This window comes from Colossoma macropomum, unplaced genomic scaffold (assembly GCF_904425465.1).
Source record: "Colossoma macropomum unplaced genomic scaffold, Colossoma_macropomum, whole genome shotgun sequence".
NCBI classification, from domain to species: domain Eukaryota; kingdom Metazoa; phylum Chordata; class Actinopteri; order Characiformes; family Serrasalmidae; genus Colossoma; species Colossoma macropomum.
In genome coordinates, this window is record NW_023494935.1 from 96,145 (window position 1) to 114,446 (window position 18,302).

Below are 18,302 nucleotides of genomic sequence, written 5' to 3' on the forward strand. Positions count from 1 at the left end.
AATTGTGTCTTATACACAGGCATGTGAGATTTTGCTGTGTAATGATCTTTACACCACTTCCATATGTTGTGTTTAAGCTGAAGCTGAAGCTGAGCACTAAAGGACGTGATTACACATAATCTTACACAGTAAACAGTGTCTCGTCAGATCAACTTAAAAATTACTTCATGTAGTAACAAGCAATTGAACTAGTTTTATTCAACCCAAAATCTACATTGATTGAAAGAATCATTCAGTTTATTTAGGTTGAATAAAACCACACTGTAAAAAGTGTCTCGTCAGATCTACTTAAAAAAATACTTCTTGTGGTAACAAGTAAATCAGCTAGTTTTATTTAATCTAAATTAATACTGTGTATCCAAGTCTGTTGTTTTAAATTAGTATTTTTAAACATTAATTTCTTATTTTCACTTGATCAGAGTAACAGAATGAAGTTTATTCCTGCACCTATTGGTGCTCACAATGACAGTTTAGGGAAAAGTCTGTTCCTGTCTTTGGAAGGTAAATTTCCTTACATTTTAAAACAGGACACTGCACTATGAAAAATAATAAATGAAAACAGTGTTTTTAGTTGTTTTTTTCTTTTCATAAAGAGGTAAACCAGTAAAGCAGTGTGTGAATGTGTTCACTGACATTCTTCTCCCATCTTCCTTCCTCAGATGTACACAAGGACCTCATATTAACCCTGTGCTGTTATACAGATAAAGATACATTAACTGGACTTGATGGAGAAGAAATGTAGCACGCTGACTTCAGTCAGGAGAAAGGAGTGATGACCCTGCCACAGTATGCAGATCCTGTCTCCTATGAAGAAGGAACCTATGAAACAGCTTTTACTGCTGGGAATTTCTGTTTGTGTAAAAGGTTACAATTACCCTGCAGAAGCAAAGGGTAAGACATTAATACACTACAGCACACATGTATTCTATAGCTCTCTTCATCATTCTGGACTCATCTAAAGTTTTACAGTATCATTTTATGTTAAGGAACACATATTGGGAGTTTATTGAGGTCCTATTCTTTGTTCAGTAAAGCCCAAATCAGACACTTCTAAATAGTTTACTCAGTATGCATTAAGCTTCATTCTTTATGACCTGTATTAATACATCATTGGAGGTATGCTATGAGATTTAGTGTTATGAGAATTAGTAATAATTGTGGTATTAGTGGAAATGCACTATAAATCTTTGTTAATACTGTGTTATGAAAATTACTGACCATGAATTATCACCTAAATCTTGTTAATGTATAATTGGATAATTTGTATAATTGGCAGCATCCTGCAGAATGCTGAAAAAATGCTTTCAGGTGTCAGATAGACAGACAGTTTTTGAATTTGTAAATTATACTGCAAACCCGAGTGGTATTTAACTGTATTAGAATGAGAAAGGCAAAACAAGTATTAGAAATTTCAAATACATTTTGTTTTTGGTGCATTGTGTCTGTAAAACTGTAAGTTTAGTGCAAAGAATAGCATCCTTTCACAATATAAACATAAAAATAAAAAGGTAATCAGTTGAACTGATTAGAACTGATTTGTCTTTTGTTCTGTAAGGATGTCCTCATTAGCTTTTGTATGTACATATATTCTCACGTACAAACAAAGTATTTTGTGGGTTTTCTAAATTCTGCTATTCCATACTGAAGTCGACATATTTTTAAATTAATAAAACATAAATTACTTTATCCACAGAAGCTCCCCAAAGCTCAATCTACTCCAAGCATGATGTTCAGTTGGTCTCTAAAAACACCCTCATCTGTTACATCACTGGATTCTACCCACCCCATGTTGGAGTGTTGTGGACCAGGAACAATGTAAACGTGATGGATGAAGCCAGTTTTAGCAGATATTACATTAACAGTGATAGAACCTACAAGCTGGTCTCTCATCTGAGCTGTATTCTGGAGGAGGGCGACATCTACACCTGCACTGTGGAGCACACGGCCCTGGACACACCACTGACTACAACATGGGGTGAGAGTTATACCTGCTGATAGACCTGATTCTGTTAACCATTTTTAATAATAGGATCACGAGAGCTATGAGGGCTGCATATGGCTGCACAAAGCACCATGTCCACACATCACAGCTGGGCACTGAACCTCTTTCAGTTAAAGCTGACCATGCATATAAAACAGTGTTATTTCATGAAATCGTAAAAGAAATTAAACATATCCTAAATTATCATTATGAATGTTTCAATGCACATTAACTGTCTGAATTGTTGGACAATGTAGGCTTTTATCTCTGTGCGTGTGTTTGTGAGTGTTGTACAGATGTGCAGGTGGATCTGCCCAGTGGGTTCGACTGTGTTCTGCATAGCAGGTCTGGCTGCAGGACTGCTGGGAGTCGCTGTTGGTACTTTCTTCATTGTCAAAGGAAACAACTGCAAATGAGAGTCTGACTGTAAACATCACAGAAAACTCATTACAGGATATTTTTGTGTGGTGTTTCTAACTTTCAAACTGGAGATGATCAAATCATATGATTTTTCTATCTATTTTGTTATTTTTCTGTAAATGTTAATATTTTTGATTGAATATTTTCTATACCCTGTTAATGTAATGCTGAAATGTGGGACGTAATTTAAAATGGACATAATTTATCCAAGCTTCTTCCCTTAAACCCAAACCTTTTATAAGATTCTGTAAGACAAATGTTATCTTCACAATTTTCTTCTGAAATTTTCTTAGTCGGTTTCTTATTTACCAGTATTCTGCTATTAACAAGCTTCCTTAACAAGCTTCAGTTAGTCCAGAACGCTGCAGCCAGAGTTCTCAGCAAAACCAGGAAATTCGACTACATTAGCCCAATTTTGTGTACCTTACATTGGTTGCCAGTTAAATTCCGCATTGAGTACAAAATTCTTCTGCTGACGTATAAAGCTCTGAATGGCCTTGATCCTCAGTACCTCAGTGACCTTATTTCCTACTATCAACCGACACGCCCACTTAGATCACAAGGTGCTGCTCATTATTAGTACCCAGAATAAATAAAGTTACGTCAGGGGGAGGAGCCTTTTCATACCACGCCCCCCAGCTTTGGAATAGCGTTACCAGTCAGTGTTCGGGACTCAGACACAGCCTCCATCTTTAAGTCTAGGCTAAAAACTTACCTGTTTAGTCGAGCCTTTGGTTAATTTGTTTTTCTAACTTTGTCCCTCTCATCCCCCCTCCCCCCTACCCCCCCTTCCCCCTCCCCCTCTCTTTCCCTGAGCTGAGCAGCTGCCTGTCCTAAGAGGGTCTGACCTGAGATGCGGCCGGCGCACTGCACAGTGGTGTAAACTGTATCCACCTATACTGTTTTGTGTCTGTCCTCTTATCCGGTGTCGACCAGAGGAGGATGGGTTCCCCTTTTGAGTCTGGTTCCTCTCAAGGTTTCTTCCTCCTTTTGAGGGAGTTTTTCCTTGCCACTGTCGCCAAGGCTTGCTCACTGGGGGCGTGGACCCAGATTCTCTGTAAAGCTGCTTTGTGACAACATCTGTTGTAAAAGGCGCTATATAAATAAATAAATTTGACTATTACACTATTCTTTAATAGTGCGCATTATCATTGTCCTGCTAAAAGACGAAGATTTTCTGCAGTGTCAGATGTCCGGCAGAGTCTTTTTTCCCTCCTTTTGCGCATCCTATCAATTCAGGAAATGTCAACATTTCCCAAAAGCACCCCTAATTAATACTGGACATATGATACACATACAGGTATGTAATAATAGTGTGACCTGGCAAATTTATATTGAATGATTCACTCACTCACACGCACACACAGGAATATAGGAATATATAGGAAGATGCTTCAGACCAATCGCATTATCTCTCGCACAATTTACACCCTATTTACAATCATTGAAAGACTAACACACCCACCAGCACAGGTAGACCCGGAACTATGGAGAAATGCAATGAAATTAAATTTTTTTTTAATTTTTTAATAAACTTCTACTTGTAAGACAGGCTATCACCACTTCTCCTTTGAAAAATAGAGCTCCTTAGCATGTACTACCTCAAAATAACAAGGCATAATATGTCCAAATTCACATCTATTGGCCTGAAAAGGAAATATTTCAGCATCTAAAATCATCCACATGTGTTCTTGATGTTTTGCCCACTTACTTTTTAAAAGACATTTTTAGCTGCCTAGCGGTGGATTAATTGCAAATAGTGAATGGAATTCCCCTTTCAGGCATCTTCCCTGGGCTGCTGATAACTGTTGTAATTAAGCCTCTTTTAAAAAAGAACAATTTAGTTGTCGCTGTCCTTAATAATTATAGATCTAATTCTCATCTTCTGTTCTTAGATAAAATGACTGAGAAAGTTGTCTACAATCAGCATAGCAAACTCTGAAAATACTAAATACTGTTGTTATGACGACTTCCAGTCAGGTTTCTGTTTATTTCACAGCGCAGCACATCACAGAGACTGCCCTTAAAAAAGGCATTACATTCGTATGAACACAGGCGCTGACAAAATGTCTGTGCTTATGCTTTTTGATCTTCACATGCATTTGATACTGTCAATCATAACATTCTTTTAGACAGACTAAAGAACTGGGTAGAGCTTTTTAGAACGGTTCTTAGCTGGTTCCAATCATATCTGGAAGACAGGAGCTACTTTATTGCCATCAACAACCACTAATGTAAATGGGAAATTTTGACCTGTGGTGTCCCACAAGCATCCATTCTTGGGCCCATACTGTTCAGTCTTCATAAGCTACCTCTGGGCCAAATCCTTATTAACAATCCTTTAATAATAAAATATCTTACCATAGCTATGTGGACAATGGCCAGATCTATTTAGGTCTCTCGCCTGATGACTACAGTCCTACTGACACTTTGTCATTGTGTCACACATCGACCCGTGTCACAAGATAACTTGGACTTCATTGCCTAGAACCCTCAGGAGGATCACGTGACGACGCAATTTCCCTCCGACTTGGAAAACTCAACAGACTGCATTACCCACAATACTATGGGGAATCACATGACCTCTGAGGAGATCACGCGCTCCTATCAGAGGTCGCGCTCACCTGAATACTAAAAGTTTGCACCTGTGTTTTGAATCATATGACTTGGTCAGATTAGCTTTTAAGCCTGGGCTTTAGTTTAGTTCTTTGCGAGGTATTGCTTCTCCACGAACATACTGAGCGTTTTTCCAAGTGTTATTTGCTGTACGTTGTTTGACCATTATTTCGGTTTTTGACTTTCAAATCAAATCAAGTCAAATTTATTTGTATAGCGCTTTTTACAACTGATGTTGTCACAAAGCAGCTTCACAGAAATCCGTTTAGAACAAAGTTTCAACATGAAATGTAAATCCTCCAGGTGAGCAAGCCAGGGGCGACAGTGGCAAGGAAAAACTCCCTCAGAGCTGAGGAAGAAACCTTGGGAGGAACCAAGGCTCACATGGGGGGACCCATCCTCCTCTGGTCAAACTACCTACAAAATTATTATTCTACTAATATTAATAGTAGTAGTAGTAATAGTTAGGAGGTAGTAATAGTTAGGAGACTTCAGCGTAGAGTGGGCAGCCAGTCCAAGGCAGGTGGCGGTGACTGGGTTGTGGGTAACTGGTCTGAAGCGGGTAGCCGGAGAGCTCTACAAACAATCATCCAGCAGTGTCCGGCCGGACAGGTGGGCAGTCGTTTTCTTGGAAGAAAGGTAGGGAAATGGAGTTAGTTTAGTTCTGTATGGGTGTATGTATAGTAGTATGTAAATCATTTCCAGAGTGTGGCTAACGACTCCGGCAGATCTGACTATAACAGCTTAAATAAAAGGAGAGAACCAAAAGGGCACACAGACACGGGAGCACCCTGAGACAATCTGGCATCCCTCCGCTTCACCGTCCACAAACCTGAGTGTTCGCGTGTGAGCGGCAGGACGACAGCACCAGTCTCAGTTTACTATAATTCCCTGCGTCCATGGACCCCTGGATCTGCTGCCTTTATCCAAGGGGAAACATTAGCTACCAAAAGCTAAACTAAACAAGTGAGTTTTCAGCCTAGATTTGAATATTGCGACTGAGTCTGAGTCCCGAACATTTTCTGGAAGATCATTCCAGAGTTTGGGGGCTTTATAAGAAAAGGCTCTTCCCCCAGATGAAACCTTCTGAATTCTGGGAACTATTACAAAGCCAGCACTCTGTGATCTGAGTAATCGTGGTGGCTCGTAATGGGAAATAAGGTCTTGCAGGTACTCAGGAGCGAGCCCACGTAGGGCTTTATACGTCAATAAAAGAATTTTGTAATCAAAGAATTTTGTAATCAAACTTTGCCTTTGCCCTTTTGTACTGTTGCCTGTCTTTGCTGATCAGTGTTTTTGGACCTTTGCCTGTTTTTGACTTCGTTTTTGCCTTGCCCCTTTTTGGACTTTGTCTGCTCGGTGATATGATCACCGCTTTGTTTCTGGTTTGTCTTTTGGTTTTGACCCACACCTGCCTTTTGACCCCGCATCTGCCTAGCCCTATTAAAACACCTTTTGTCCTTTTAATCTGCGAGCATCTGGTTTTTGACAAAACCTTACACATTGCCTAAAATCAATAAATGACTGGATGAAAGAAAGCTTTCTCCAACTAAATAAAGAAAAGACAGAGGTAATGGTTATACTTGATCTTTAGTCCTCAGAGCCCTGGCATCAAGATGAGCCAGAGCTCTGAGGACTAAAGATCAAGTCAGAAATCTTGGCATAACAATTAATTCAGATCTGAGTTTTAGCAACCATGAATTTCAGCAGCCATGTAAAAGCAATAACAAATTAAGTCTTTTACCGTCACAAGAATATATCCAGATTTTAAAAACTACATGTTGAAACAAGACCTAAAAAACTAATTCATGCATTTATCTCCAGCATGTTGGATTACTGCAGTCTTTTTACTGGTCTACAGCTTATTTAAAATGCAGCTGCTAGAATGCTTATGAAAACTAAGAGATCTGAGCACATCACTCCAATCCTCGATCACTGCACTGGCTAGCAAAGTACAGAATTGACTTTGAAGTGGTTCTAATTGTAAATAAATCTCTGAATGGCCTTGGACCATTCTAAACTGCTTTAAGTATACAAACCAAATAAGCCTCCCTTATCACTCAGGACCAGTTAGTATATTACTACTACTATTACTTATTTTTAATACTTATTCCTTTATTATTTAATACTTTTGATGTTCTTTTTGCTTTTATTTATGTAAAGCATATTGAACTACCTTTGTGTATGAAATGTGCAATATAAATAAACATTTGTCTAATATGCTGTTGATCCTTCGAGTGTTGCCAAAACAGTTCGAACCCCCTGAGGCATAGACTCTACGAGACCTCTGAATGTGTCCTGTGGTATCTGGCACCAAGACATTAACAGTAGATCCTGTAAGATGTGAGGCTGATAAGACTTGTTGTTCTGTGACTTGTGCCAAAGTAGCCTTTCTGTCATGTTGGACCAGACAGTATAACCTTTTTTGCCTTTGCTCATCAATGATTCTTGGCTGCCCAACATCCTGTAATCCAGTTTGTGGTTTGTCTCTCATTGTTGTACTCACCACTGCTGGCTGAGAGCACCTTACAAGCCTTGCTATTTCTGAGATGTTCTGACCCAGTCATCTGCCCATAATGATTTGTCCTGAAGTCTTGACATTTTCTTCTGCATCCAACTACCCTCTTGTAGTCACTTACCCTCTAATATATCCCAGAGCTTGATATGCGCCATGTGTTATGAGATATACTGCTAGGTAAAAAGACATGCATCATTGATTTATAGGTGACATCTGAATAAGTATGAATAAGTCAGTATTTTAAATATTTTAGATCCTGCATCTCTACAATGGTGATTTTTGGCCTTAACCTGGGACACACCTGCTTAATTATTATCTATAATTATACATAATCATTAATTCTATAACAGTAAGAGTTATTTTATAGTTAGTTAGTTAGTTAGTTATTTTATATAATACCCTTGCCTGAAATGATCATTTAAAGAACATCAACAGACACAGATATAGGTATGTTTCCACTTTTACAAATATCACTCAGACATTAAAGGCTACAGGATAACTACTTATATTGTCTTATAAAGGAAATCAGTTCAAATGATTTTCTACATGAATTTATTGATTATAATTAATATAGCAAAAAACATCAATGAAGGTTAAAATACAACAAATATTTATTGAATGACAAATTAAAGTGAAAATAAGTTAACACATCCTATAGAGCAGAGAAACTTAAATTTGGCATATTCCTGCAAATTGAAGTACAAAATTCATAGTTCAACATATTGGAAGAAATGTAAGCTACAAAATGTCTATAACGTTTGCACAGGCCACATTTATGTTTTATTTTCCCCTAATATGTTAAATTGAGCAAATAAGCAGTAATTGTGCATTAATATGTGCAGACATGTTCTCTGTCACTAAGAAAATCAACAAAACATGGAACTTCACCGGGAGTGCCAGAAATTTGCGTATGACAGTAACTGGACACTAAGTGCACACGTAAATAAACACAGAAATATTTGGGCTTGTAATTTAGGAACTTCTTAATTCTATACTTTTACCTATCTTGTCTGTAATGTATTTTGATTCTGCCTAGTTATCTGTGATGCAGTGCTGTAGCTGATTCTGATTGGTCAGTGAACTGAAGAGTCTGTGTGATCTGGAAGTCACTCTCTGAAACTCTCTCAGTTGTTGTTGGACGTACAGAAACAATGTTGCTGAGTCTGCAGCTGCTGCTTGTACTGACTCTGTCTATAAGGACAGGTATATTTATATTTAATCATATTCGAAAGGAATACAGACTGTATAGTTAATTGTCTTATTTACATTTTGCTAGTTTATGAAGCACTAGATTATTCAATAGTGAACTTATATTTGTTTGGTTGTCATTTTTTTGACTAAACTATTTACTTGCTTTTTTCTGTTTCATTGCCAGATGGATATTATTTGTCTTGGATAGATGAATGTATTACCAGCTCTCCAGATCTGACAGATGTGGAATACCTTAGGAGTTATTATTTTAATAAGGACCCATGGGTTCAGTTCAACAGCACCGTAGGAAAGTTTATAGGATTTGGAGAGTATGGAGTGAAGAACGCAGAGTACTGGAACAATGATCCTTATGTACAGCAGATGCAAGGTGAAGTGGAGAGATACTGCAAACACAATCTACCAATTTTTTACTCTGCTATTCTGGATAAAACAGGTAAGCAGTTAGAAGCGGAGATGGAGATGATAAAAACAGTCAAAAAATCTGCCAGCACAGGGTACAAAACATTTAAAAGAATGATAAAAGCTGTAATCTCAAAAATTAACTATGCTTTATTTGGACATATACAATTAATAACTATTTTCACACATGTGCCATATATTTCTATACAAATATTGTAACAACAATGGAAATAATGCTTTTGACTATGCAAAGAAAATAACAGTAAAATTACATAAAATTACAATAGGCCTAAAAACAAGATACAAAAAGGTTACATTATTGAACTACAAAAACTTGAAATTATTGAATCACAAAAACTAATAATCATGCAGGGATATCACGATCCAAATAATCCCAAACACATTCGGTGATGTTGAGGTCTGAAAACACCAGCAGCTTTTTTATGTAATTTTTTAAAACCCGTCACCACTCCCCTCTTTGGAGGACCTATAGTACTTTGTTATTAAAAATACATATTTCATGAATCTATTCTGGTGTTCTTCCAAGAAGGAGGACATAGACAAAGAAAAATAAACAACTACAGCAACAACAGCAATGGAAACAGAATAAAACATACTGAAAGAAGACATAAAAAATGAACAAACATGATAAAAAAAAGTGTGTATACATATTCGACATTTAAAATTCATACATAAGGCAATACAAAATTCATATAAGATAACTGTTTACAATGCCATTCTTTGATGTGTGTTTGTGTGTGTGTGTGTGTGTGTGTGTGTGTGCACGTGGGGCGTTCATGGGATAACTAAGAGAGTCTAGCGTTTGGATTATTATTGAGTATTGGTAGCTGTTAGAGGGTGTTATTGTTCTTGAATAGGACAAGTTGAATTAATTGGGTTTAGGAGGTTTCTGTTGTAGAAAGTTAGTGAATGTTGACCAGGTCGAGCTGAGTTCAGTGGATTTGTTTTTGACAGAGGCTGAAAGATGTTCCATTGATATATAATCTATGAGTAAGTTTTTCCAGTGAGTGATGGTCCTCTTCGAGTTCCAATTCAGCAGTGAGCAGTATGAGCAGATTTCAGAGTCTGTGAGTCTTATTTTAAATAATTTTTGTCCAGTGTAGTGTATTCTGTGAATAATTTTATATTGTATGAGGTGTAGACTAATACTATTAGTCATGTTAAATATGTTTTAAGGATCTGTGACCAGAAATCAGCACTGGGAGTAATTAAAAGATCTTCTACCCATTTTCTCAATGAAACGTATAGTGTTGAGTCTGATTTGGATGTTAACTTATTAATTTTGGACAGGAGCTTGTTTGTAGAGGAGATGTTAATGAAGTCTGAAATTAGGGAGGTAAGTTCATATGTTCGATCGATTTTCTTGATTTTTGAGCACATAATTGATTTAAGTTAAATATTTGAGGTACTGGTTACTTTGAATGCCATATGTTTGGGTTAGATGTGAGAATGATATAAAATTGTTATTCTGAAAGATTATACCCTTTTCTATCCACTTGTGTGAGTTTGGGATTTTTTTGGTGAGTGGAAAGTCAGGATTAAGCCATATGGGTGTATATTTAGTTGGTGTTATTGAGACATTTATGATTGTGTGTAATGTCCACCAAGCTGTCAAAATAGTAGCTGTAATTGGATTTGTAAAACAAGAGTGGTGTTGGGCCAATAAACAGTAAGTCTGAGATTTGGATTTCATTAGCTAGGGTTTGTTCTATTTCTCTCCAAGGTGTGCTTGCAGTTGATTATCAGGGAGATATTATTGAAAACTAGGAGCTTCGAGGCCTTCATGCATTTTAGATTTTTGTAGCATGGTCAGTTTAATTCTTGGTGGTTTGCTTTTCCAGTAAAATTTGGAGATAATGGAGTCTAAAGATTTAAACCAGGCTAAAATAATATTTGCATTTTGGTGAATAGAGGCAACAAACGGTTTTATAAAAATGGACAATAAGAATGAGAAAGAGTGGGCATCCTTGCCTAGTACCTCTGTGCAGTGAGAGATTCTGTGATATTATTTCATTGGAATTGACTATAGCCTTGGGTGTGGTATACAGAATTTTAATTCATTTTATAATTGATTCTCCAAAACCAAACGCATGCAATGTGGCAAATAGAAACTTCCAGTTTACTTTGTCGGAGGCCTTCCCTGCATCCAGTGTTATTGTAGCGGTTTCTAATTTATGGAGTGAAGTGTATTCTATCAGGTTAAATAGTCTACACATGTTATTGGCTGAATGTCTTCCTTTGATGAAACCAGTTTGATCAGGGTGTATTAGAGATGGAATAATAGATTCTAATCTAATGGCTAATGTCTTGCTAATGGTTTTTGTATCTGTGTTGATGAGTTATAATGTTAGATACCTTGAGGGTAGAGTAGTGTCCTTATTAGGTTTTAGATGGAGTGAAATAGTAATAGCAGTAATAGCATTTTAGTGGGTAATTTCCTATTTTGTTCTTACTTCTTCTACCATTCTAATGAAATTGGGGCTAGTAGTGTCCAAAAATGCTTATAAAACTCAGCAGGAAATCCATCAGGCCCTGGTGCTTTATTGTTAGGCAACTGGTTGAGGGCATTATAAAACTCATCTGGTCTTATTGGTTTGTCTAGAATATTTTTTTGTTCTTCTGTTAGTTAGTAAGAAAGAGTCTGATATCTTCTGCTACCAGACCGTGTCCAGATGAGTATAAATCCTCACAGATGTTTTTAAAACATTATTTACCTCTTCAGGTGTCTATCTGATTTTTCCTGCTGAGTCCTGCTGGGATTGTTGTTTTTTTTCTTTATTTGCGTTTAAAAAAATTTTTTTAGGAATTTTCCAGTTTTGTTGCAGTTTTGAGTCATTGTATCAAGAATTGTGTTTTCTTTTCATAAGTTCATTGTACTGTAATTTGTGTTTACTTAATTTGTTCTGGGTTTCAGCTGTGGGATATCCACCAGCTTATTCTCTAATTCCTTATTTGTCTGTCCTAAATTAGATTTTAGTTATGTATCTTTCTTTTTCTTGTAAGAGCAGTAGGATATTATTTTTAATATCTTCATTTTATTATCTCTGCTTAAGCTGACATTTCTTCAACTCGATCCTCGAGGATCCACAGCAGAACTATATAGATAAATATAAACTAAGAACCTATCCCATATAACACTGAATATTTACATTTGTCTCAATAACCTGTAAACAGGCAGTGCTCACTCACTGCAACCACCTCTGATCAGACAACAGAAACACAGTTTGCACAACAGAACCTTTTTTATTGTCAGTGCTCTGCATAGTCATCAGAGCACCATATATCCTTGTACTTATACTTGTAATGTGATTTGTGACTGAATTGACTGACTGGTTTATACAGATTAAAGTATTTATGTAATGTTTCAAAATGATCTCTAGTATTTTCAAGAGATACACTGAAAAATTAAAAAATATATATTTAAGTGAGAGGTTACTACTTCTATACACAAAAGTATCACTATCATTGATTTTTTGTTTGTGCAACAGCTCTCTGCAGGGCATACATTGTGCTAAAATAAGTTTTGTAAACATTTACGTCCGATTTATTGTGTTATCTTGCAGAGACAGTATCAATATTCAAAATGATTAGGTATGAAAACATTACATTTGAAAACATTATATCAGATTATATCCGTGGATCTCGAAGTTTCTGATTGCAAACTGGTGTTCCTCTTATCAGTATATTTGTTCTTCATTTCCCAGTGTTATAGTGAAGACAGGTCTAGTTTATTTTAAAAGCACATTTAAAAATGACAATGTTAACCAAAGTGCTGAACAAAATAAAATGATGGAAATAGAATAAATAAAAGAAAAAGCACACCCAATTAAATAATAAAAAAACTAAATAAGACACTAATAACACAACCTCACCATAAAAGATAGTACAATAGATATAGAAAAGATGTACAATAATTATTATACAAACATGTAAGGGACCTGGCAGTAACATTTAATAAAATACATTTTAAAAATTGTTTACATTATCAATATTCAATCACTATGTAAAACATTTCAAAATTATTTCATGAATTCACAGGTAAAGTCTTTGTTTTCTATTTGCAGTGAAGCCAGTGGTCCAGCTCAGGTCAGAACAGCAAGCCAGTGCTGGTCATCCAGCCCTGCTGATGTGCAGTGCATACAACTTCTACCCCCCAGTCATCGATGTGTACTGGCTGAGAGACGGTAAAAAGGTGACCACTGATGTGATTTCCACTGAGGAGATGGCTGATGGAGACTGGTACTACCAGGTCCACTCCCACCTGGAGTACACGCCCACATCTGGAGAGAAGATCTCCTGTGTGGTGGAGCACACCAGCTCCAAGGAACCCATCATCCATAACTGGGGTGAGAATAAATTATTGATTATTATATTATTGTAATATTAATTATATATAATATAATAATAATTATACAACTCCATTTCCAAAAAAGTTGGGACGCTGTGCACAATCTAAATAAAAATAGAATGCAATGATGTGCAAATCATGTAAGCCATATTTTTAAAGACAAATATTACAAAGACAACATATCAAATGTTGAAACTGAGAAATTTTATTATTTTTTAAAAAAATATATGCCCATTTTGCATTTAATGCCAACAACACGTTCCAAAAAAGTTGGGACGGGGGCCTGTTTACCACTGTGTTTCATCACCTCTTCTTTTAACAACACTCTGTAAGTGTTTGTGAACTGAGGAGACACTGCTGTAGTTTAGAAAGTGAAATGCTTTCCATTCTTGATTGATATAGCATTTCAGCTGCTCAAGAGCTCAGGGGCACATTTGTCATGTTTTTCATTTCATAACCCTCCAAATGTTATCGGTGGTGACAGATCTGGACTGCAGGTGGGCCAGACTCTTTTAATATGGAGCAATGCTGTTGTAACACATGCAGAATGTGGTTTGACATGGTCTTGCTGAAATAATCAAGGCCTTCCCTGAAAAAGACGTCATCTGGATGGCAGCATATGTTGCCATAATGCATATATTGTTCAGCATTAATGATGCCTTCACAGATGTGCACGTCACCCATGCCATGTGCACTAATGCCCCCCTATACCATCATGAATACTGGCTTTTGAACTGTGCACTGATAACAAGCTGAGTGGTCTTTAGCCCAGAGGACACAGTGTCCATGATTTCCAAAAAGAAATTCAAATGTTGATTCGTTGGACCACAGGACACTTTTCCACTTCACCTCAGTCCATTTTAAATGAGCTTTAAATGATCCTGTTTTATATATGATTTTGTCTTTGCATTTTAGAGTTTTAACTTGCATTTGTAGATGCAACAACAAACAGTGTTTTTCAGAAGTGTTTCTGAGGCTATGCAGTGATTTCCACAAGAGAATCATGTCTGTTTTTAATGCAGTGCTGTATCATAAAGTTGAGAAAAATTCTTCTCATTTCTAATGATGTTTTTGATGATATTACAGTTCACAGTTTTTACAACATATATTATATCAATGAAACCGTGTTTATGATGTTTTTAAGATCCTACGCTTCCTGAGTCTGAGAGGAACAAGATTGCTATCGGAGCTTCAGGGCTGGTGTTGGGGATCATCCTGTCAGCTGCTGGATTCATCTACTACAAGAAGAAATCCTCAGGTCAGTGGAGATAAGAGAGAGTTCAACTGACATTGATCCATCTGTAGCGTTAATGTATTCATTTGACTTATCATACAATTATTAATTTGATTTTACAGGAATACTGTGAAGTTAAGTCAGGGTAAGACTACAGGGTATGTTTTACTCTTTTGTTTGTAATTCATACTTTCCCAAATCATTACTTTCTGTCTGTTGAAAATCCTTTTACACATTTATGTGAATTCTTGCAGGTTCTTGTGTTGCTATTGAGGACTCATCTTTGATCTCAAGTGATGAAGCAGTGGAGTCTGTGATCAGCTTTTCTTACCTTTTCTTTCTTCTTTAGTGTTTTCAATTTTATTTTGTTTTTGGCATAACGTCTTCCCTATTGGTTTAATGCTGTTTTCACTGTTGCATTTTAAAAGACAACTACATGTAAGTTTCTGTTATGATCAGTAACTCCATATGTATATCATTTACAGTGGAATTGGTTCTTGCGTTTTTAATTTTTTTACTGCTCTAAATAAACATTTCTTAATTATTTCTTTGTGAACTGTGTTTATATCCTTCTATTTAAGTCAATTAATCTGATCATTTGAGTTGTTAAAGTATGAATGCATTTTATTAAACAAAATTATAGGGTCATTATTAAATTGTATATTGTCCCCTCTCTGTCAGCCCTCCTTCTCTGAAAACATTACAGACTGAATTACCTACTATTTTTCACCACACGCAGTGGGGCTCTGAACATTTTAGTCGCACCTGCACTGTAAAACTTAACTGCACATCTTTATGAAAGAATTAAGTTAACACAACTTAAATACTACAAAAAGTTGGAGTAATTTCATTTCATAATTTCAAAAATTCAAACTAACTCAAAAATTTGTTTGAGATAGTATGATCATTTTTTTTTAGCATATTTTGAGTTAAGGAATTTTTATTTAAATGTATTATATTCACTGTTTTTATTTAAGTTGACTTTACATGTAAACACAAACAGGCCAATAATTGGGTTGTTTTTAAAGACTGTTGAAAATTTAGTGGGGCTGATTGGTTTTCCTCTTTTCTAACTATATATGCACATTTATAATGAATGACAGACTGTTTACTCCATGTATTAGTCCTAGTTTTAGCCTTTACCTATGTTAAAAAAGATGGTTGCCAAGCACATGAAACAGTCCTGAGCAGAATATGTTCTAATGTTTTTGGCTAAACATTTAGTGTTTGAGCTGTTGAAGTATTCTATGCCAGTGAATTTATGTGGTAGACTGCATGAATGTTTAAATGATTTGGACTTTTCATGCTTTTCTTGTAACTTCATGTTGATGATTTCAGACATTCAAATGGGATCTTCGAGGTGAATCAACTAATTGCAATTTAGTTTTGACTTCTCAGTACTCAGTACTCTACTTGATAAATGTTTGGTTAATGCCATGTTGAGTAATACCCACATCATTCCTATTAGCTCTTGGTGGCATATATTTGTGTATTGGGCATGTCTTTCCACCTTCTTTACCCTACGGTCTGTGTGTCATTCCACAGAGCCTTCCTTCCCTTGGTTGTCTATTTGTTTTCCAAATTTTTGTAGCTCATTTCAGTCAGTACTGATTGAAATCAGTCTTGAGAGAGCTAAGGTACCAAGTTCCGATCTGTCAAGTGTTTTTCTGTGGTGGCAAAACACACTGTTTCTCTCGGCTGAACTGTCAGCATTTGGCAAGATAGCCCACAGTAATATTAAGTTGGTTAAGACGTTATTGTCAATAGAGCTGTAACTGTCTTCTTTCCAGTCAAATAGATGGGTGATGTAATTTTAAACCCTTATAATAAAAGAAGCTGAACTCACAATTTTTTCGCTACTGAAAGTCGACCCATTTTTCCACAAATCTGGGCTATAAACTATAAACAGATGGCGTCTCTTCAGTGATCTGCTCTGTAAACATTATTTTAATAAAATAACACAAAGAGCGTCTAAGATTTTTGGCTTTCAGCAGTAAATTGTAAGCATATAGCAATATGTTTATGATCATAAAACACATTTTCTGTTAATTTGAGGGGAGCTTTTACAAAATATAAATTAATAATAATAATAAAAAAAATTGCATTTATTTCATGCAGTTACTGAATAATTTGCCTTAAGATTTGGTCATGTGAATTCAAATGGACAAACCAAGATATACCCTGGAGCAAAAGAAGTTAAGATGTTATAATTTGTTTTTTTATATGTCATGAATGTCATTTTTTTCTACTTATCAATAATGTTTTCAGATAAAGAAACTTTGTTTCTTGATTAACAGTTGAGTGGTTTGTCATGCCTGTGCATTCGGATTCCTGGTTAACTGTAGTTTTACCTATACAGAGTAAATATAATTAAAATATTTGCACCGTAATTGTGATCCTAGTGTGTCCCCTTTTATGGTAATCACTTTGAATACTTGACGGTCATCTGTGTTTATAAGAATCAAGAAATTTAGAACCTCTGTTTTAGGGGAACATCATTTTACAAACAGTAGACCTAATGTTAAAACATCTTCATGTCCTGAATGCTCCAGTGTTCTGATACGCAGGCCAACTTCTACAAAAGCATGTATGTTAGACCCTGTGCTCATTATTTGCAATTGAGCTTTCTATATATCCTCTCCCCAGAGACTGATAATGGAGCTCTGTTTCTGCTCTTTCATTGGTTCACTTGGTGAAAGTGTTGGTAACTCAGTCGGGACTTTTCCACACTGGTTTGATCACCTTGTGGTTGTGGTGTCATTTGGCTCATGCTAACTCTCCAAAACTAGGACCAAAACAGAGTTGTGTTTGTTTAGTAGCTGCAGCCGTCAATCACAGCAGTTCTGAAAGTTTGAAGCTTTAAGGCAGAAATATCATTTTACAAAAACAAGAGAAATAAATCCACATGTCAATGCACATTATGCCACTGTCACGCTTCCCAGTACTTGGACTCACACTTCAATATGAACTCCAATACCAATTCCAAGACTCCTCAGTTTGTCATGTGACTCAACCAGCCAATCAGCATTCAGTCAGCAGATCTCAGTCACCTGAGTACTGATTATGTTCATCTGCTTGGCTGTGTATATATTCCTGTTTGTTTCTCTGACACATTGTGAGGTATTGCCTCTGTTCCATCAGTGTGGACCAAGCCTTTCTCATGTTTTGCTGGTTTCCTGTTATGTCCTTGTTTTGTCTCTCGTTATCGCTTTTCAGATTAACCTCTTTGGCCCAGTTTACCTGTGGTTTGGCTTTTTGGTTTTGACCATTGCTTGTTTCTCTACTTTGACTTTTGCTTTGTTTTGCTGCTGTGGTTTTTGGCCTGGTCTGGTGTAAACCCTATTCCTTTGGTTTATGTTCCTTTTAATAGACCTTCCAGTTTATTTTATATCCTCGAGTGTCTGGTTAGTCAAACCAGTGTTACAGCCACGTCATACAACAAAACTTCTTTCTGTAAGGCCATATTTTATCAAACAGCAAAATTATAAAGACATCACTATATTCTTTATTCTTTTGCTTACACCGATAAACATAGGCATCAACATAATACTGA

General features: G+C 36.3%; 1 protein-coding gene and 1 pseudogene across 3 annotated transcripts; both read left to right on the forward strand.

Annotated features, from left to right (window-relative positions):
• Positions 1-428: 428 nt before the first annotated feature.
• On the forward strand, positions 429-2,397 carry LOC118800616 (annotated as a pseudogene).
• Positions 2,398-8,671: 6,274 nt separating this feature from the next.
• On the forward strand, positions 8,672-15,266 carry LOC118800612 (H-2 class II histocompatibility antigen, E-S beta chain-like). 3 transcript variants are annotated; one of them, XM_036560877.1, is made up of 6 exons: positions 8,672-8,738; positions 8,911-9,180; positions 13,232-13,513; positions 14,660-14,773; positions 14,872-14,907; positions 15,004-15,266. In XM_036560877.1, the coding sequence occupies exons 1-5, from the start codon at positions 8,687-8,689 to the stop codon at positions 14,880-14,882; spliced, it is 729 nt and encodes a 242-aa protein (XP_036416770.1). In that variant the 5' UTR covers positions 8,672-8,686; the 3' UTR covers positions 14,883-14,907; positions 15,004-15,266. The 3 variants fall into 3 exon arrangements, with proteins under 3 accessions (XP_036416770.1, XP_036416771.1, XP_036416769.1); XM_036560878.1 differs by having other exon boundaries at positions 14,872-14,894; XM_036560876.1 differs by lacking the exons at positions 14,872-14,907; positions 15,004-15,266 and having other exon boundaries at positions 14,660-14,787.
• Positions 15,267-18,302: the final 3,036 nt, after the last annotated feature.